The 19693-nt window shown below is 43.1% G+C and overlaps 1 protein-coding gene across 1 annotated transcript in view; it reads left to right on the top strand.

Annotated features, from left to right (window-relative positions):
- MYH15 (myosin heavy chain 15) overlaps positions 1-2220 on the top strand; it is a 77975-nt gene extending 75755 nt beyond the window's left edge. Inside the window, exons 30-31 of the mRNA XM_082246411.1 lie at positions 326-457; positions 2123-2220. Coding sequence (XP_082102537.1) covers positions 326-457; positions 2123-2140 — 150 coding nt within the window. The 3' untranslated portion in view covers positions 2141-2220. The remainder of the gene's footprint in view (positions 1-325; positions 458-2122) is intronic.
- Positions 2221-19693: the final 17473 nt, after the last annotated feature.

Here is a 19693-nt window from a genome sequence, read left to right as displayed (position 1 = left end):
CACTTTGGAAGGATTTCCTTTCACTTCCTGTTGTGGCTATGGGACAGGAAGTGAAGGGAAATCTCTGCAATGGAACACAGATGGCAAAAAATGACAGCGGTCATAAATATCCATTACTCTATCAAAAAGGAAAAAAAATCTTGAGTTCTACTTTAAAGTAAATTGGGGAAAGTTTCTGACTTTGGCTCAGTTGGGTAGCATTACCAGGTTATTTCCATGTCACCTGCCTGTCTTTTGCTAGGAAAAAAGTTGTATTTTTTTTGTTATCTTGAGTCAGTAACATAAAGTTTACTTTTATAGTCCTAAAAACTACTATCTCTTGCAGGAAGAACAAGCCAATCAATATTTATCTAAATACAAGAAACTGCAGCATGAGCTTGATGATGCCCAAGAAAGGGCTGATATTGCTGAATCTCAAGTGAACAAGTTACGCAGCAAAACAAGAGATAGTGGAAAGGTAAGAGATTTTGTTACCTTATTAGAAAATTCTTACGATACACGGTTACAAAGGCAGACTGTTATACTCTATAATATAGTCATATGGCAATCTGAACATTTCCGCTAACCTAATTCGAGAATCTTTGGAGACTGGAGCTGAGTTAAAGCAACGCTATTGCTTTCCAAAGAATATAGGTTGCCCAAGTGTGTTTCCTGAAGCTCTGTTTCTAAAGGGCACTCTAAAAATACAAGTCCACCTCTCCTCTATGTTTTTACAGTGGTTTGGAGGTGGTTAGGTATGTCCATATTATGATAGCTTATACGCAACAATATAATTGGTTATTATTTGGTTACCTTTGCTACTCTGTATTGTGTTTGTGTTTAGAATATTAAGGGAAAAAATCCTTGCATGTTTATCATGACATCTTTATATTGGAAGAACAATGACTTCCTTGTGTTTGGACTGGAAAACCATGCTGTCTATGATTGGCAAGCCCTAAGACAGCTCACACAGTATTCTGTTGCATTGTCTAAAACCATAAAGTATTATAGGTTTCAGTGTACATGTAAGGAACCAGCAATACTAAAAGAAGAATAGCACTGAAAATATGTTATCTAACTAGTTATTTTAGCATGATATGAAAGCCAATAGCTGTTCCACTGACCTGGAACAAGCATACATATGAATAGAGCTAGAGTGAACTGGTCTGGTCTGGTTTCTTGATCAAGTCAATAAATTAAAAAGTGCTAAAGCTATTGGATCAGCACAACAATGGAGCCACTGAATCAGCAAAGACCTCTTCTATTTCAAATTTGTCAGCCATATTGTAAGATTAAAATAAAAGTCTTGCTTAACAGAATGAATCATAGAGAAATATATATAAAAAAAATATTAATAAATTATTCAACAATTTTAGGAAAAAGAGAATTTAGAATGTCAGAGGGCTAAATATAGGGATACATTTCCAATCTTTTTTTTTTTTGGGTTAGGGTGATATATTTACCAGGGAGAAGGTAATTGTATTATTGTTATAATTACTGAATATACTGTACATTGAGGGTCAATTACTAAGACTAGAGCAGCCGTGCACGGCAACCAATTTGTTTCTATTTTTCAATTTTAAAGTTTAAAGTGGTTGTAAACCTCAGACATGAAATATGAGTTGAGAGTCTGAAAGATCAGAAAAAAGGGGGCGGAGAGCTGAAGTTACACTCTGCAGAGCTCAGTTAGGAGAGGTCTGAAAGCTGATTGGAGGGAAGAGACACATCCCCCTGCACACAGGAACAGAGCTGAGGTTGCCAATCTGCTCGAGTTCCCTCCCCTTCCACCATTTTTCTCTTGGTGTCAGGAAAACTTGTAAGAAATGATTCAAGCTGATAGCAGAGGAATGAAGCAGCATACAAAAATGACACACAGTACTCCTAATTGAGACAAGTACACACTATAGAAGTATATTCTTTGTTCATATTTCATGTCTGTTGTTTACAACCACTTTAGACCCAAAGATAAATCAGGCAGGCTTCTGATTTTTAATTGAATGAGTCCTAATCAGGTCATTCATTTTATAATAGCGCAATGTCTGCCTTTGCTTTGATTACAGTCCTGGCTTTGAAAAAATATGTTATGTAATATGCTGCTTCTCTTCCACAGTTCTGTTTTTCATTTTGTGCATTCCCCCTATAGGTACGTGAAGAAGAGTAGACAGTCTGAAGACTCTGTGAGATTGTACTTCATTCTACAGCAACCTAAAGTTTTCAAATTTTGTGAAATAAATATCAACTGCAAAAAATCAACTTCGTTTTGTAAATGATTTTCATTCTCAAATAATAAGTTATTGGGAAAAGTTTTTGATTGAGGATAAAATTTTGACCTTGGCCAATATTTCACCAGAGTCACTAGAGTCCAGATATCTGCTTACAATATTGATTCACTGGCTGTAGTTTTTGGATTCCTAATGCATAAGTTTACAGTAGTATTTAACAAAACTATGAGGGGGGAAGTGCTGAGCAACTTGGAGATTAATGGGACAGCCTAAATAGGCTCTCTTATTATTTTTTCTGGAGCATGTGTACACTCCAAAAGCCAGAGAGTGTAGAGTGGTACAAAGCTGCATCAGCTCTTTTTTGTCTACTAGGGAAGGTGAGAGATAATGCTTTCATTATCACTTTTTTAGGGTGCAATTAGGAACAATAAACATTTTAAATTGTAGTGCTACCCCTGCAGGAGCGGCTTGGTAATTTGGGTTCTCTGTTCTGTACCTTGACTCCAAAAACAATCTCAGCCCCTCTGACCCACCTGGTTGCATGAAAGTTAATGCAAGCACTTTAAAGGACACGAGTATAGATAACTTTAACTCAGGTGTGAATTGGCACCAGGAAATAAACACAAGACCATTTAGTGGTAAATTAACTCAATGTATTGATATAGGTTAGAATGAATGGTGGTATGAGCATAAATAAACACACAGAAGGTAGGTTCAGACACAGTCCACTAGACCAGTGGTCCTCAACCCTGGCCTACAGGGCCCACTAACAGGCCAGATTTTCAAGATAACTGAAATACATCCCAGGTGATATCATTTGCTGCTCAGTGATTGCAGTACTCTAGTCTGCATCTCCCCAAGGTAATACCTAAAATCTGGCCTGTTAGTGGGCCCTGTAGGCCAGGGTTGAGGACCACTGCACTAGACAGTATAATCACTTTGCCAAAGTAACTTGGAATAGAGTTCTGTACCACTATGCTGCGATTAACTCATGAATCGGCAAAGTCAGCAATAAACAATGCATTTAAGCATTAACTGCAATGTAAATGATAATAATATAACTAGTCTACCCTAGAGTGCACTGTAGGAGAATGGGTAGGATATGGTGCAATGCTTCTTATGAGAATATGAGAATTCACGAGAATAGTCCCAGTGCAACCTGCAGGCAGCAATAAGGCTACTAGATGACTATATGGTTAGTTCCTAAAGGGCTCAGTTTCTCTAACAGCAGATAATAAGTCCCCACAGCAGCAGCTCACCAGTCCCAGCAATATTGCAGCTCACCATCTGGTCACACACAGCGAGTATTCTAATCTCTACTCTGCACCCAGGTGACTTTGTTTGTAGGCACCCCCAAATTCAGCACTCCAGATTCTGCTCAGGCCGCCGATATGCAGCAGTGGTGGTGAACACTGAACTGCGCTGTGCACTCTCCGGTCTCCCTCGTGACAAGAGCCAGTTATGTCTTGTACAGCCTGGCAAAATGCTGCCCTTTATCCTTCTCCTGGCAATCTCTAGGGAATGTAGGTCAAAAGCTCTTGATTACACAGTGGAGTCTCTCCTCAGAACTAAAGTTCCCACAGTGCAGTGCTGCCTAACTCAGTCTACTTAACTCTTCCTGCAACTCTTACCTCTTGCTGAAATAGTTGTTAACCAGTTCAGCACCACAGGGCAGCATCTACAGAGAGCAGTTGCTGCAAGTGTTTCTCTTACCTCACTCTCAGCCAAGCACTTGGCCACAAAATGTTCCCTGTAAAATAGGAAATCTTAATTTTTGAGTTCAGGTCCACATTAAGGAAGATCTGATCCCCACTGAAAGTTGTATTGTTAGGACAATAAGCAATTACCTTGGTGTTTAATCATAGGGGTCTGGGCACGGTTATTCCCCAATAATTCAGACTTTTTTATGAGGTACACCTTAAAGATGCACTCCCCCATTCTAATGTGCATTTAGAAATATTGCTTTATGGCTAATACAATCAAAAGCATAACTCTAGAGGGTAAATAATTTTCAAGACATCTTCCGAAAAGCTCTTTCAGGTTACAACACACGTAAGTGTTTTTTGTGTATGTAAATTTGAGTCCTCTTCTCTCTCTAGCCCTAGGTGAGGCCACACCATCACTGCCACTACCAGAATACCTTGTGTGGGAACTCACAGCAAGCGTACAAAGATTGCAAACACTGCTCCTTAAAAAGATAAGCACCTCTAGAATCAAACCCAGCCTATACTGCAGTACTAGGAGCATAAAAAGTAACCTTTTGAATGAGCGCTTACACCTTAAGCGGCCAAAAAGGATTATAAAGAGATGTAGCAGGCTAGGTCACTTGAAAGCTTTCAGGCAAAAGGACTAGGCTTAGGGCTTTAAGTTTATCTTGGTAACAGCAGCCCAGTTCTGCCCTCAGGAGTGATGTGAAGTCTTTATGGTTAACATGTGCCAGCTATGTTGGATCCTTTGAATCCAGGTGATTGTAACTGTAAGGTAGGCAGAAAACCCTCCTACTGGATTCCTCTGTGTTATTCCTCTGATGTCAGCCAGTGGCCCGTGTGGTGAGATGCCCCCTTAGGCAATGATCTTTTCGTACTATGCGATCACAAGGGCAGTGCGATTGGAATGCATTGTGGGAAACACGCATGGACTGTGGCGTTTTCTGCACCACATAAGTATGGACCTAGGCTAAGCCATCTCCTTGGCAGCTGACCGTAAGGCTGTTACATCTATCACAGTATAGGAGAGCTCAAGCGCTAGCCTGATAGGTCTTCTGGGGAAGAGGACAAAATTAAAGTGTGCTGGGATAATAGAAAATTATACAGGAAAGTAAATCGTCCTGATCTGCCTGAAACTGGGAAGACAGACAGCCGATTGTGCCATCTAAGATCCAGGAGCAGTTGCTGAGAAGTACTTCTAGGTTAAAGGGGCAATTTGAAGTAACATTATATTGGTTTCTGGCTATAACAAAGCACATTTACAGCCAATCACACCTATTTTAGCTTAAAGTAAAAATAAAGGCAGAACTTTAGTGAGGGAACCAGGAGTGAGGGAATAACTGGCTGTCCTCATTTCAGGATTCCCCCTCTATTACTCTTCTGGGGACACCCCAAATGAGGGATTTTCATCACTTTTGATAATGGTAAATATAACAAATAGAGAGGGAGAAATTCCCTAACGTGGGCAAAGACAGTAATAAAAAATGGACCAGTGTTTTAATTACTCTCCACTCTAACGTTTTGCCTTTGCTTACACTTTAAACAATAATGGAATTGTTTGAAGTATGATATAAGATAAAAGGGGCATATTCTTTTTCAATATATAATTGTATGACCAGCCTAAAGAAATGTTTGTTGATGACAAATATTTTACTCATGTTACCAATAGCAGGAGAGGCTACCCTACCTTCAATGCACTGCTGTCTTCTACATGTAGCAAAAGACTATATATGTATAATATATATACATATATATATATATATATAGCTCAAAAAAATTAAAGGAACACTTTTAAATCAAAGTATAGCATCAAGTCAATTAAACTCCTGGGATATTGATCCGGTGTCAATTAAGTAGCAGAGGGGGTTTGGTAATCCGTTTCAGCTGCTTCTTTGGTGTTAATGAAATTAACATCAGGTGCACCAGATGGCCAACAATGAGGTACCCTCATGGTGCATGACAATACCCTCCAAAACAGGAATGGTTTTACAGGTGGAGGCCACTGACAATTTTTTCCCTGCATATTTTTTTTCACTAGTTTTGCATTTGGCTAGGGTCAGTGTCACTACTGGTAGCATGAGACGATACCTGGACCCTATAGAGGTTGCACATTCAGCCCAACTACTCAGGATGGCACATCAATACATGCCATTGCCAGAAGGCTTGCTGTGTCTCCCAGAGTCCCAGCACAGTCTCAAGAGCATGGAGGAGATTCCAGGAGACAGCCAGTTACTCTTGGAGAGTTGGACAGGGCCGTAGTAGGTCCTTAAACTATCAGCAGGACAAGTATCTACTTCTTTGTGCAAGGAGGAACAGGATGAGCACTGCCAGAGCCCTACAAAATGACCTTCAGCAGGCCACTGGTGTGAATGTCTCTGATCAAACAATCAGAAACAGACTTCATGAGGGTGTTCTAAGGGTCCAACGTCCTCTAGTGGGCCCTGTGTTCACTGCCCGGCACCTTGGAGCTCAATTGGCATTTGCCATTAAACACCAGAATTGGCAGGTTCCGCCACTGGTGCCCTTTACTTTTCACAGATGATAGGTTCACCCTGAGCACATGTGACAGACGTGAAATGGTCTGGAGAAGCTGTGGAGAACATTATGCTGCCTGTAACATCGTTCAGCATGAGCGGTTTGGTGGTGAGCCAGTGATGGTCTGGGGAGGCATATCCATGGAGGGACGCACAGACCTCTACAGTCTAGACCAGCCTTTCTCAACCTTTTCAACACAGGGGAACCCTTGAAATACATTTCTGGTCTCTGGGAACCCCTGCTAAAAATGTAAAATCTACAACTCATTACACATTAGTGTGACAGACAGTGGGAAGACTGCTCCTTACTCTTGTCATCATTGGAAAGAATTACCCCCTTACAGATAGCTAAAAGGAACAATGGTGTCATTGGAAACTTTTCAGAGAGGCAGAAATTGCCCATTGCTCAAGGAACCCCTAGCAACCTCAGGAGGAACCCTAGGGTTCCCTGGAACCCTGGCTGAGAAACCCTGGGCTAGACAATGGTACCCTGACTGCCATTAGGTATCAGGATGAAATCCTTGGACCCATTATCAGACCCTTTGCTGGTGCAGTGGATCCTGGGTTCCTCCTGGTGCATGACAATGCCGGCCTCATGAGAGAGAGTATGCAGCCAGTTTCTGAAGGATGAAGGAATTGATACCATTGAATGGCCTCCACGCTCGCCTGAGCTAAACCCTATAGAACACCTCTGGGACATTATGTTTCGGTCCATCCGACGCCGCCAGCTTGCACCTGTCTATTCAGGACCTCATGATGCCCTGGTCCAGATCTGGGAGGAAATACTCCAGGACACCATCTGTCGTCTCATTAAGAGCATGCCCCTACGTTGTCAGGCATGCAAAGAAGCATGTGTGGTCCACACAAACTACTGAGTACCATTTTGAGTTGCTGCAATGAAATTTAGGCAAAATGGACTAGCCTGCTGCATCATTTTTTTTACTTTGATTTTCGGGGTTTCTTAGCCCTCTGTAGGTTGATCATTTTTATTTCCATCAAACGATGTGGCATCCTTTCGTTCCTAACACATTACCAAGCCCATATCTGTATAGATATACAGCATGATATTTTTCCACATTGAGGTCTGATGTGTTTTCAAAGTGTTTATATATATATATATATATATATATATACACACACACACACACACTGTATATACACTATATTGTCAAAAGTATTGGGACGCCTGCCTTTACATGCACATGAACTTTAATGGCATCCCAGTCTTCCTCCATAGGGTTCAATATTGAGTTGGCCCACCCTTTGCAGCTATAGCAGCTTTACCTTTTCCGGGAAGGCTGTTAGAAGCTGTTATAGCTGCAAAGCGTGGGACAACTCAATATTGAACCCTACAGACTAACACTGGGATGCTATTAAAGTTCATGTGCGTGTAAAGGCAGATGCCCCAATACTTTTGACAATGTGTGTGTGTGTATATATATATATATATATATACACACATTAAAGGATAAGTCCCTGCAAAACCTAACTAACACTATACATGCTCTGTGCCACATTCTAAACCTATTCTATCTAACCCTGTAAAGCAAGAATCACTGTACTTACCTACAGGGCCGGCGCTACCTGTAAGACAACCTAGGCAGCTGCCTAGGGCGCAACTTAGCAGGGAATGCCGGCATCCTGCTGCACCCGAAATCAGTATGGACCGCCGGCCAGTACGGCGCCGCACAGGCACTCCTCATGCTGTGCTGCCTAAGGGCCTACACAGCAAGCCACCCTATGTTGTGAGAGCTGAGGGCTCCAGCGTCGCCAAAATCCCAATGGGAAAGCATTGAATAATGCTTTCCTATGGGGAGGTCTAATGCGAGTGCCGGCAGGGGAGACCTAATGCGCATGTGTGACAAAGAGTAGGAGAGCCTGACCCAGCGCTGAGGTAAGTCACTGAAGGGGTTTTAACAGCACAGGGGTGCTACAGCAATTTTTGCTTTACAGGGTTAAATAGATTAGGTTTAGAATGTGGCACAGAGCAGGTTTTGCCTGGACTTATCCTCTAATGCCTTTGAATAAGTCGAGATCTCAGTTCACTAAAATAATTTGTCTCTGAACTTGGCTAAATTTTTGGGTGGAACTCCGCTTTAACTTCAGTGGGATGTATAATTATATATTTAGTTGATTTGTACCCCCTTACATCGGTGGGTAGCAGGAGAAATATTATCACAGCATTGGTGGTCACTTGGCATCAGCAGGTTCTGACAAAGAGATACTTTGGGTTTGATTTACTACAGGCAAATAGGCTGTTCACATGGTTATATGTAACTGCTCTGTGCACTGGTTTTGCACCATGCAATCCTGATCCTTCTTTTCTCTGATCTCCCGCTGGACCTCCTGGATCCTTCCCCTCGCCGAGTGTCCCCACAGCAAGCCACTTGCTATGGGGGGCACTCATACACAATCACTGCTGAGCCGAACTCTGCGTGTCTGCCCCCCGTTCCCTCCTCGCTGGCTGTGATTGACACCAGCAGGAGCCGCGGCTCTCATGTACAACTGTTGATTGAGATCAGTCTCAGGTAAAGAATATGGAGAGGGGGATCTGCACTCATAGAATGCATGAAGGTAAAAAACATTCTGCCTTTACAACCACTTTAACTGCTTGCCGACCCGCCGCAGTACGTTTACTGTGGCAGGCTGGCTCGTACAAGCACAGTCACATTCGAGCGTGAACCCTGAAGATTGTCCTGTCATTCACCGCAGCACAAGCTGATCAGCAGGTCCCGCTCGGCCAATGATTTATGGCTGGGACCCGCTGATCGGCAAAGCAAATGACAGAAGAGAGCCACTCTCTACAGACAGCAGCGATGTGCCATTTTTTCTATTCCTGCAAAGCAAGAAGTAAAAACCGGCACATTGCTTAGTAAAATCATCACACAGTACACACACTAAACAGTTTTAGGCCCACATTTAACCCCTTGATCGCACTAGATGTTAACCCCTTCCCAGCCAGTGTCATTAGTACAGTCACAGTGTTTATTAATAGCAGTGATCACTGTATTAGTAAACAAGCAAAAAATTTGGGGGAGCATACCCATGTATTTCTAAAGCTGGTGCAGCTATGAACCAAAAGACATGTATATTAAAAAAGAATAGCGCACACATGCAAAAGAAATTACTACCAAATTTGAAGACAATCCATAAATAAAAATGGGGATTTGGTCCCACCATATGGCCATATAGTGCTCAAGCCCACCACTACGTCAAAGTACCCCATTATCAACACACACCTGTACTCTATCAGTGTCCACTATCAAGTGGATATAGGAGGAGTCCCCTGTAGTGCACATCTTTCCAAGCAAGGAGTGTTATCTCCAAGGGTTTGGCTGGATTCATCTCTTTTTCATGGATAGTGTAGAACCCACTGATAATGGGGTACTTTGACGTAGTGGTGGGCTTGAGCACTATATGGCCATATGGTGGGACCAAATCCCCATTTTTATTTATGGATTGTCTTCAAATTTGGTAGTAATTACTTTTGCATGTGTGCGCTATTCTTTTTTAATATCACTGTATTAGTGTCACTGGTAATGTCAATGGCAGTTAGTCAGTTCCCACCCAGTGACAGTTACTGTCAGACTGCTCCTGCCTCACTATCGCAGTCCCACTATAAATCATCACCATTATAAGTATAAAAAAAATAAATAATAAAAATTCCACTATCTATACCATAGTTTGTAGACGTTATAACATTCAAGGAAACCAATCAATATACAGTAAACCCCCGCTCCATCGTGGTTCAGTTTTTGCGGTCCCGGTATATTGCGTTTTTTTTTTGTAATGTTATTTTACTATATAAATCATTAAAAATGAAATATTTTTGTGTTTTCCATAGCTCTTGCTATGTCTCTCAGTATATTTTATGTGTTTAAATTAGTTTCTATTGTTTTAAAAGTGTGTTTAAAGACCTTAAAATGCTTTTGCACGTACAGTGACAGTAAAGTAAAAAAAACATGCCTACAATGCATTTTAATAGGGTTTTTCTATTTCGCGGATTTTCACTTTTCGCGTTTCGCGGCTGGGTTCGGAACGTAACCCCCGCAATGGAGGGGGGTTTACTGTACACTCCTTGGGATTTTTTTTTTTTTTTTTACCAAAGACGTAACAGAATACATTTTGCCATTTTATTTTTGTTCAAAGTGATGATCAAATATCACCAAAAGAAAGGTCTATTTGTGGGGAAAAAAGGATATAAACTTTGTTTGGGTACAGCATTGCATGACCACGCAATTACCAGTTAAAATAGCGCAGTGTTATGTAGCAAAAAAATGGCCTGGTCATGAAGGGGCTAAAATCTTTTGGTGCTCAAGTGGTTAATCAATCACCATGAGTCCTGCAATGCCAGCTCTAGCTCTGCAGAGCGATGTCAGAAGGCACTGTCATGTAGGAGATCACCTTGTCCCAGATAGTATGCATACTAGCAGGTGTGTGAGCATACCAACATTCCTGGTGGTAAATCGGAGCCCTCTTTGCAGACTGTAATGCCTCCAAATGAAGGATTCTGAAAAACTATGTTCTACAACGAGGGTTTAACAAATACGTTAGATGTTTTGCGATATTTACCCTAAATTTAGTGTTCTGTTTTATTTCATTTTTTTCACAGGCTAACACTGCACAAGAGGGAGATCGTTCTGTGAATGAAGACACCAAAATATGTAAAACTATGAAAACATTCTTAGGCTAGGTACGTCTAAACCCTTTTCTCCTCTGAAATGCAATCCATGTCAGCTTGCTTTACAGAAGTGATTGACAGGGGGTGATGTGATATCTCCTCGTTGCGTGTTTTAACCCATTTTTTTTCCACACAAATGCACTGCAACCGTCTGCAATGTACACAGTTGCAACACTTTCCTGTTCACTTGAATGAGTGCCTTTGTTGGGCTTGCGACATGATGACCTAGATAGGTTGTTTTTGACGAGAGCAAGAAGCATCACGACTGCAGCATGTAAACACCCCTGTCCACTGCTACTGCAGCTTAAAGTGGAACTTTATTAATAAAAATTGATAAAAAATAATGTTCTTTAGCAAGGAACATACAGTATATCACAAAAGTGAGTACACCCCTCACATTTCTGTAAATATTTTATTATATCTTTTCATGTGACAACACTGAAGAAATCACACTTTTTTATACTTGTAAATTAGTGACTGAACAGCTTGTATAACAGTGTAAATTTGCTGTCCCTTCAAAATAACTCAACACACAGCCATTAATGTCTAAACTGCTGGCAACAAAAGTAAGTACACTCCTAACTGAACATGTCCAAATTTGGCCCAAAGTGTCAATATTTTGTGTGGACACCATTATTTTCCAGCACTGCCTTAACCCTCTTGGGGATTAAGTTCACCAAACTGTCACAGGTTGCCACTTAAGTCCTCTTCCACTCCTTCATGAAGAAATCATGGAGCTGGTGAATGTTATAGACCTTGCGCTTTCAACCTCATATTTGAAGATGCCCTACAGATGCTCAATAGGGTTTAGGGCTGGAGACATGCTTGGCCAGTTCATCACTTTTACCCTCTGCTTCCTTAGCAAGGCAGTGGTCGTCTTGGAGGTGTTTGGGGTTATGTTGGAATACTGCCCTGCGGCCCAGTCTCCGAAGAGAGGAGATCATGCTCTGCTTCAGTATGTCACAGTACATGTTGGCATTCATGGTTCCCTCAATGAACTGTAGCTCCCCAGTGGCGGCAACCACTCATGCAGCCCCAGACCATGACAATCCCACCACCATGCTTGACTGTACGCAAGACACACTTGTCTTTGTACTCCTCACCTGGTTGCCGCCACACACATACTTGACACCATTTGAACCAAATAAGTGTATCTTGGTCTCTTTATACCACATGACATGGTTCCACTAATCCATGTCCTTATTCTTCTTGTCTTCAGCAAACTCTTTGCGGGCTTTCTTGCACATCATCTTTACAAGAGGCTTCCTTCTGGGAAGACAGCCATGCAGACCAATTTGATGCAGTGTGCGGCGTATGGTCTGAACACTGACAGGGTGACCCCCCCACCCCTTCAACCTCTGCAGCAATGCTGGCAGCACTCATACCTCTATTTCCCAAAGACAAACTCTGGATATGACGCTGAGCACGTGCACTCAACTTCTTTGGTCGACCATGGCGAGGCCTGTTCTGAGTGGAACCTGTCCTGTTAAAACGCTGTACGGCCTTGGCCCTACATGCTGCAGCTCAGTTATAGGGTCTTGGCAATCTTCTCTTAGCCTAAGTCATCTTTATGTAGAGCAACAATTCTTTTTTTCAGATCCTCAGAGAGTTCTTTGCCATGAGGTGCCATGTTGAACTTCCAGTGACCAGTATGAGAGAGTGAGAGCGATAACACCAAATTTAACACACCTGCTCCCCATTCACACCTGAGACCTTGTAACACTAATGAGTCACATGACCCCGGGGAGGGAAAATGGCTAATTGGGTCCAATTTGAACATGTTCACTTAGGGGTGTCCTCACTTTTGTTGCCAGTGGTTTAGACATTAATGGATGTGTGTTGAGTTATTTTGAGGGGACAGCAAATTTACACTGTTATACAAGCTGTACACTCACTACTTTACATTATAGCAAAGTGTAATTTCTGCAGTGTTGTCACATGAAAAGATATAATAAAATATTTACAAAAATGTGAATGGTGTACTCACTTTTGTGAGATATTGTACATTCCACATTAATAGTTACGTTACCAAAAGAAGTGTGTGCTGTAAAATGCCTCCCACATTATTCTTGTTTTTTCTTGCTGGAGGCTGCCATTTTGTTGATGCCCAGAACCCCTGAGCAGCAGTTAAAGCAGAACTAAACCTTCCCATCTTTTTCAGCCAAAGAATCTGCCATGTGTTTGATCTGCAACTGGCATAGTGCTGCACATATTACCAGTTATGACACCAGCCTTTTGTGGTTTGACAGTTTGGTTGAGGGCACAAGCAAATGTGACCGTTGGCAATCCTGGCATTCCAAGAATGTACTGTAACTGTTTTTTGAAACCATTAAATCAATGGGTTTAGTTCCGCTTTAACTTTCAGGCTTTCAGTAGATTGGCATCTACAAATTCAGCACAGTGCAGAAAATAAAAGAGCAACTGAGTTTGTGCAAAGCAGGGTGAGACCATGGATTAGGCTAGGTTCACATCTATGCAGTTGTGGTTGATGCAGTTTTCCACCGTATTTTTGATTCATTTTTGTATGCGTTTTTTCATGCGTTATGCGTTTTTTTTCTTCTTCTTACAAACTGTGAATAGTCGGTTGTTAAGGGGTGGGGGCTGCCGCATCCTTAACAACCGATGAGCCATCAGCTCAGCTGCATGTAAAAAAAAAGGAAAAGAAAAAAAAAAAAAAGAACAAAAACTGCATGGGGGACCCCCCCCAATCCATACTAGATCCTTCAGCCTCTAATGATGTATCCCAATGTTTGTGTTATGTACCTCAAATATTTTACTTTGATGAAATCACTGTGCAACATTTCTAAAATAACACAATGATTGCATGTTTTAACTATTGCCTCATGGGGAACCCACTGAATGGGTTTTCTTTTTTTTTTTACAAAAATCCCAGAGTTCAGCTCAAGAAACAATGCTATATGCCACAGCTAAAAGATGGACTTCTGAGGTGTAATTAGGGTCAGGGAGATCTGATCCTAAAACAGAGATATCAGAGGTGTAAAAAGGCAAGGGGGATTTGATCCTAAAACAGGGATATCGGAGATGTAAAAAGGTCAGGGAGATCTGATCCTAAAACAGAGATATCGGAGATGTAAAAAGGTCAGGGAGATCTGATCCTAAAACAGAGATATCAGAGGTGTAAAAAGGTCAGGGGGATCTGATCCTAAAACAGAGATATCAGAGGTGTAATTAGGGTCAGGGGGATCTGATCCTAAAACAGAGATATCAGAGGTGTAAAAAGGCAAGGGGGATCTGATCCTAAAACAGAGATATCGGAGATGTAAAAAGGTCAGGGAGATCTGATCCTAAAACAGGGATATCGGAGATGTAAAAAGGTCAGGGAGATCTGATCCTAAAACAGAGATATCAGAGGTGTAAAAAGGCCAGGGGGATCTGATCCTAAAACAGAGATATCAGAGGTGTAAAAAGGCAAGGGGGATTTGATCCTAAAACAGGGATATTGGAGATGTAAAAAGGTCAGGGAGATCTGATCCTAAAACAGAGATATCGGAGATGTAAAAAGGCAAGGTGGATCTGATCCTAAAACAGAGATATCGGAGATGTAAAAAGGTCAGGGAGATCTGATCCTAAAACAGGGATATCGGAGATGTAAAAAGGTCAGGGAGATCTGATCCTAAAACAGAGATATCAGAGGTGTAAAAAGGCCAGGGGGATCTGATCCTAAAACAGAGATATCAGAGGTGTAAAAAGGCAAGGGGGATTTGATCCTAAAACAGGGATATCGGAGATGTAAAAAGGTCAGGGAGATCTGATCCTAAAACAGAGATATCGGAGATGTAAAAAGGTCAGGGAGATCTGATCCTAAAACAGAGATATCAGAGGTGTAATTAGGGTCAGGGGGATCTGATCCTAAAACAGAGATATCAGAGGTGTAAAAAGGCAAGGGGGATCTGATCCTAAAACAGGGATATCGGAGATGTAAAAAGGCAAGGTGGATCTGATCCTAAAACAGAGATATCGGAGATGTAAAAAGGTCAGGGAGATCTGATCCTAAAACAGGGATATCGGAGATGTAAAAAGGTCAGGGAGATCTGATCCTAAAACAGAGATATCAGAGGTGTAAAAAGGCCAGGGGGATCTGATCCTAAAACAGAGATATCAGAGGTGTAAAAAGGCAAGGGGGATCTAAACCTAAAACAGAGATATCAGAGGTGTAAAAAGGCCAGGGGGATCTGATCCTAAAACAGAGATATCAGAGGTGTAAAAAGACAAGGGGGATCTAATCCTAAAACAGGGATATCGGAGATGTAAAAAGGCAAGGTGGATCTGATCCTAAAACAGAGATATCGGAGATGTAAAAAGGTCAGGAAGATCTGATCCTAAAACAGGGATATCGGAGATGTAAAAAGGTCAGGGAGATCTGATCCTAAAACAGAGATATCAGAGGTGTAAAAAGGTCAGGGGGATCTGATCCTAAAACAGAGATATCAGAGGTGTAAAAAGGTCAGGGGGATCTGATCCTAAAACAGAGATATCAGAGGTGTAAAAAGATCAGGGGGATCTGATCCTAAAACAGAGATATCAGAGGTGTAATTAGGGTCAGGGGGATCTGATCCTAAAACAGAGATATCAGAGGTGTAAAAAGGCCAGGGGGATCTGATCCTAAAACAGAGATATCAGAGGTGTAAAAAGGCCAGGGGGATCTGATCCTAAAACAGAGATATCGGAGATGTAAAAAGGCCAGGGGGATCTGATCCTAAAACAGAGATATCGGAGATGTAAAAAGGCCAGGGGGATCTGATCCTAAAACAGAGATATCAGAGGTGTAAAAAGGCCGGGGGGATCTGATCCTAAAACAGAGATATCGGAGATGTAAAAAGGTCAGGGAGATCTGATCCTAAAACAGAGATTTCGGAGATGTAAAAAGGTCAGGGAGATCTGATCCTAAAACAGAGATATCAGAGGTGTAAAAAGGTCAGGGGGATCTGATCCTAAAACAGAGATATCAGAGGTGTAAAAAGGCAAGGGGGATCTGATCCTAAAACAGGGATATCGGAGATGTAAAAAGGCAAGGTGGATCTGATCCTAAAACAGAGATATCGGAGATGTAAAAGGGTCAGGAAGATCTGATCCTAAAACAGGGATATCGGAGATGTAAAAAGGTCAGGGAGATCTGATCCTAAAACAGAGATATCAGAGGTGTAAAAAGGCCAGGGGGATCTGATCCTAAAACAGAGATATCAGAGGTGTAAAAAGGCCAGGGGGATCTGATCCTAAAACAGAGATATCAGAGGTGTAAAAAGGCAAGGGGGATCTGATCCTAAAACAGAGATATCGGAGATGTAAAAAGGCCAGGGGGATCTGATCCTAAAACAGAGATATCGGAGATGTAAAAAGGCCAGGGGGATCTGATCCTAAAACAGAGATATCAGAGGTGTAAAAAGGCCAGGGGGATCTGATCCTAAAACAGAGATATCAGAGGTGTAAAAAGGCCAGGGGGATCTGATCCTAAAACAGAGATATCAGAGGTGTAAAAAGGCCAGGGGGATCTGATCCTAAAACAGGGATATCAGAGGTGTAAAAAGGCCAGGGGGATCTGATCCTAAAACAGAGATATCAGAGGTGTAAAAAGGCCAGGGGGATCTGATCCTAAAACAGGGATATCAGAGGTTTAAAAAGGCCAGGGGGATCTGATCCTAAAACAGAGATATCAGAGGTGTAAAAAGGTCAGGGGGATCTGATCCTAAAACAGAGATATCAGAGGTGTAATTAGGGTCAGGGGGATCTGATCCTAAAACAGAGATATCAGAGGTGTAAAAAGGCCAGGGGGATCTGATCCTAAAACAGAGATATCGGAGATGTAAAATGGTGCAGAGGGATCTGATCCTAAAAGAGGGACATCTGAGGTGTTTAGGACAGAGGGATCTGATCCTAAAAGAGGGACATCTGGAGTGCAATGAGGGACAGAGGGATCTGATCCTAAAAGAGGGACATCTGGAGTGCAATGAGGGACCGAGGGATCTGATCCTAAAAAAGGTACTTCTGAGGTGCAATGAGGAACAGAGGAATATGTTCCTAAAGGACATCTGAGGTGCAATGAATGACGGGGGGATCTGATCCTAAAAGAAGGAAATCTGACATGTAATGAGGTAGAGAGCACTCATCTGATCCTAAAACAAAGACATCTGAGGTGTAATGAGGGACAGAGGGATCTCATCCTAAAATATGGACATCTGACATATAATGAGGGACACAGGGATCAGATCTTAAATAGGGACATCTGAAGTGTAATGAGGGATAGAAGGATCTGATCCCATAAAGGGGCCACTGAAGTGTAATGAGAGACCGAGGAATCTGATGATAAAAGAACATTTGAGGTGCAATGGATGAAATGAAGGCCAGTGGGATCCAATTCTAAAAGAGGGACAACTGTGGTGTAATAAGGGATAGAAGAATCTGATACTAAAATAGTGACATCTGAGCAATAATGAGGAACAGGCACCATTTTGTTGAAACCCTCTGCACACTGCTATACATTTTTTGCATAAAAACTGGGATTTGTAGCTCAGATACAAATACATGTTTAAGATGGCCAGCTGCATCAAAGTAATCCCTCTCTGGCCAATCCCTACTGTATGCTGAAAATTGCATATGCATCAGTGGATATAGTGCCAATATGAGGAAAGTGGACACAATCATTGTAGGAGAGCTACAAGGTTCAGGTCTGGTCATTGATTGCAGAGTGCAAAGGGTTCCTTCAGAATTTTTAGTGTTTGGTTATATATACTGCATGCATAAGCTATTGGGATTAGAGCACAGGTTTATATTATTACTGTTTCTGATCCTAAAACAAGGACATTTGAGATGTAATGAGGAACAGAGAGGTCTGATCCTTAAACAAGGACATTGAAGGTGTATGGTGGATAAAGGTATCTGATCCTAAAAGAAGGACTTTTGAGTTTTAATGAGGGACAGAGGGATCTGATCCTAAAAGGAGGACATTCTAGGTGTAATCAGGGATAGAGGGATCTGATTCCAAAAGAAGAACATTTGAGGTGTAATGAGGAACCGAGGGATCTGATCCTAAAAGGACATTTGAGGTGCAATGAGGTATAGAGTAGGGTGACCAAACGTCCCCAGTTTACGGGGACAGTCCCCGGAATGAGGACACTGTCCCCGGGGCAAGTCTGTCCCCGGATGTGTCCCCGAATTGCAGGGGCGGGTGCTGAGGCGGGGGGGGGGGGAGGTGCCAAAGCCAGTGGTATACCAACGGGGGCCCAGATGCCACACTTCGGGAGGGGGGGTGTCCGGCATCCCCCACTGTTTCAGTTTTAAGTTGAATCGCCGGGTGCCGCTGTCTGTCGCTGGTGGGACGTGTGCTGTCTGTCATAGATAGAAGCCGATCCAGGAGGCAGGATTTGTGTGAGGCGGGAGCCCGGTGATTCAAATTAAAGCTGAAAAAGTGGGGTGTGCCGGCCTGTGTGAAGATGTGATGCTGCCGCCCCTCCCTGATCCCCTGCACTGTGAGGCTGTATTCCTGGGCACTGTGAGGCTGTATTCCTGGGCACTGTGAGGCTGCATTCCTGGGCACTGTGAGGCTGCATTCCTTGGCACTGTGAGGCTGCATTCATGGGCACTGTGAGCCTGCATTCATGGGCACTGTGAGCCTGCATTCATGGGCACTGGTGAGCCTGCATTCCTGCGCACTGGTGAGCCTGCATTCCTGGACATTGTGAGGCTGCATTGCTTGGCACTGGTGAGACTAAATTGCTGGGCACTGGTGAGACTGCATTGCTGGGCACTGGTGAGGCTGCATTGGATGGGGCACTGGTGAGGCTGCATTGGATGGGGCACTGGTGAGACTAAATTACTGAGCACTGGTGAAGCTGCCTTGCTGGGCACTGGTGAGGCTGCATTGGGTGGGCATTGGTGATGCTGCATTGGGTGGGCACTGGTCTGGCTGCATTGGGTGGGAACTGGTCAGGCTGCATTGGATAGGCACTGGTCAAGCTGAATTGGGTGGGCACTGGTCAGGCTGCATTCCTAGGCACTGGTGAGGCTGCATTGCTGGGCACTGGTGAGATTAAATTGCTGGGCACTGGTGAGACTAAATTGCTGAGCACTGGTGAGGCTGCATTGCTGGGCACTGGTGAGGCTGCACTGCTGGGCACTGGGGAGGCTGCATTGCTGGGCACTGGGGAGGCTGCATAGATGGGCACTGGTGAGGCTGCATTGGATAGGCACTGGTCAGGCTGCATTGGATGGGCACTGGTCAGGCTGCATTGGGTGGGCACTGGTCAGGCTGCATTGGGTGGGCACTGGTCAGGCTGCATTGGATGGATCTGATCCTAAAACAGGGGCAGTAAGAAGTATGTGATTCCTGTGTACTGCTGAATGAGACTCGGGACACATTGACGTACACTAGAAGGAACTAGCTAGTTTTTCATCCATGATTACGTTCACTAGTAGCCCAGAACCGCTGACCCACCCAGTCTATACACAGTCACAGAGCAGAGTGAGCACACCCCTCTCAGTACACTGCCCTCCCTCTCCCCTCTCCCAGGCGCGGAGGGTGACGCCCTGTACGTCGCATGATGGTGACGTCAGCGC

Source organism: Pelophylax lessonae (assembly GCF_965119305.1).
Source record: "Pelophylax lessonae genome assembly, chromosome: 2".
NCBI lineage: Eukaryota > Metazoa > Chordata > Amphibia > Anura > Ranidae > Pelophylax > Pelophylax lessonae.
Note: the sequence above shows the minus strand (reverse complement) of the source record. Positions and strands in the feature narration are given on the sequence as shown.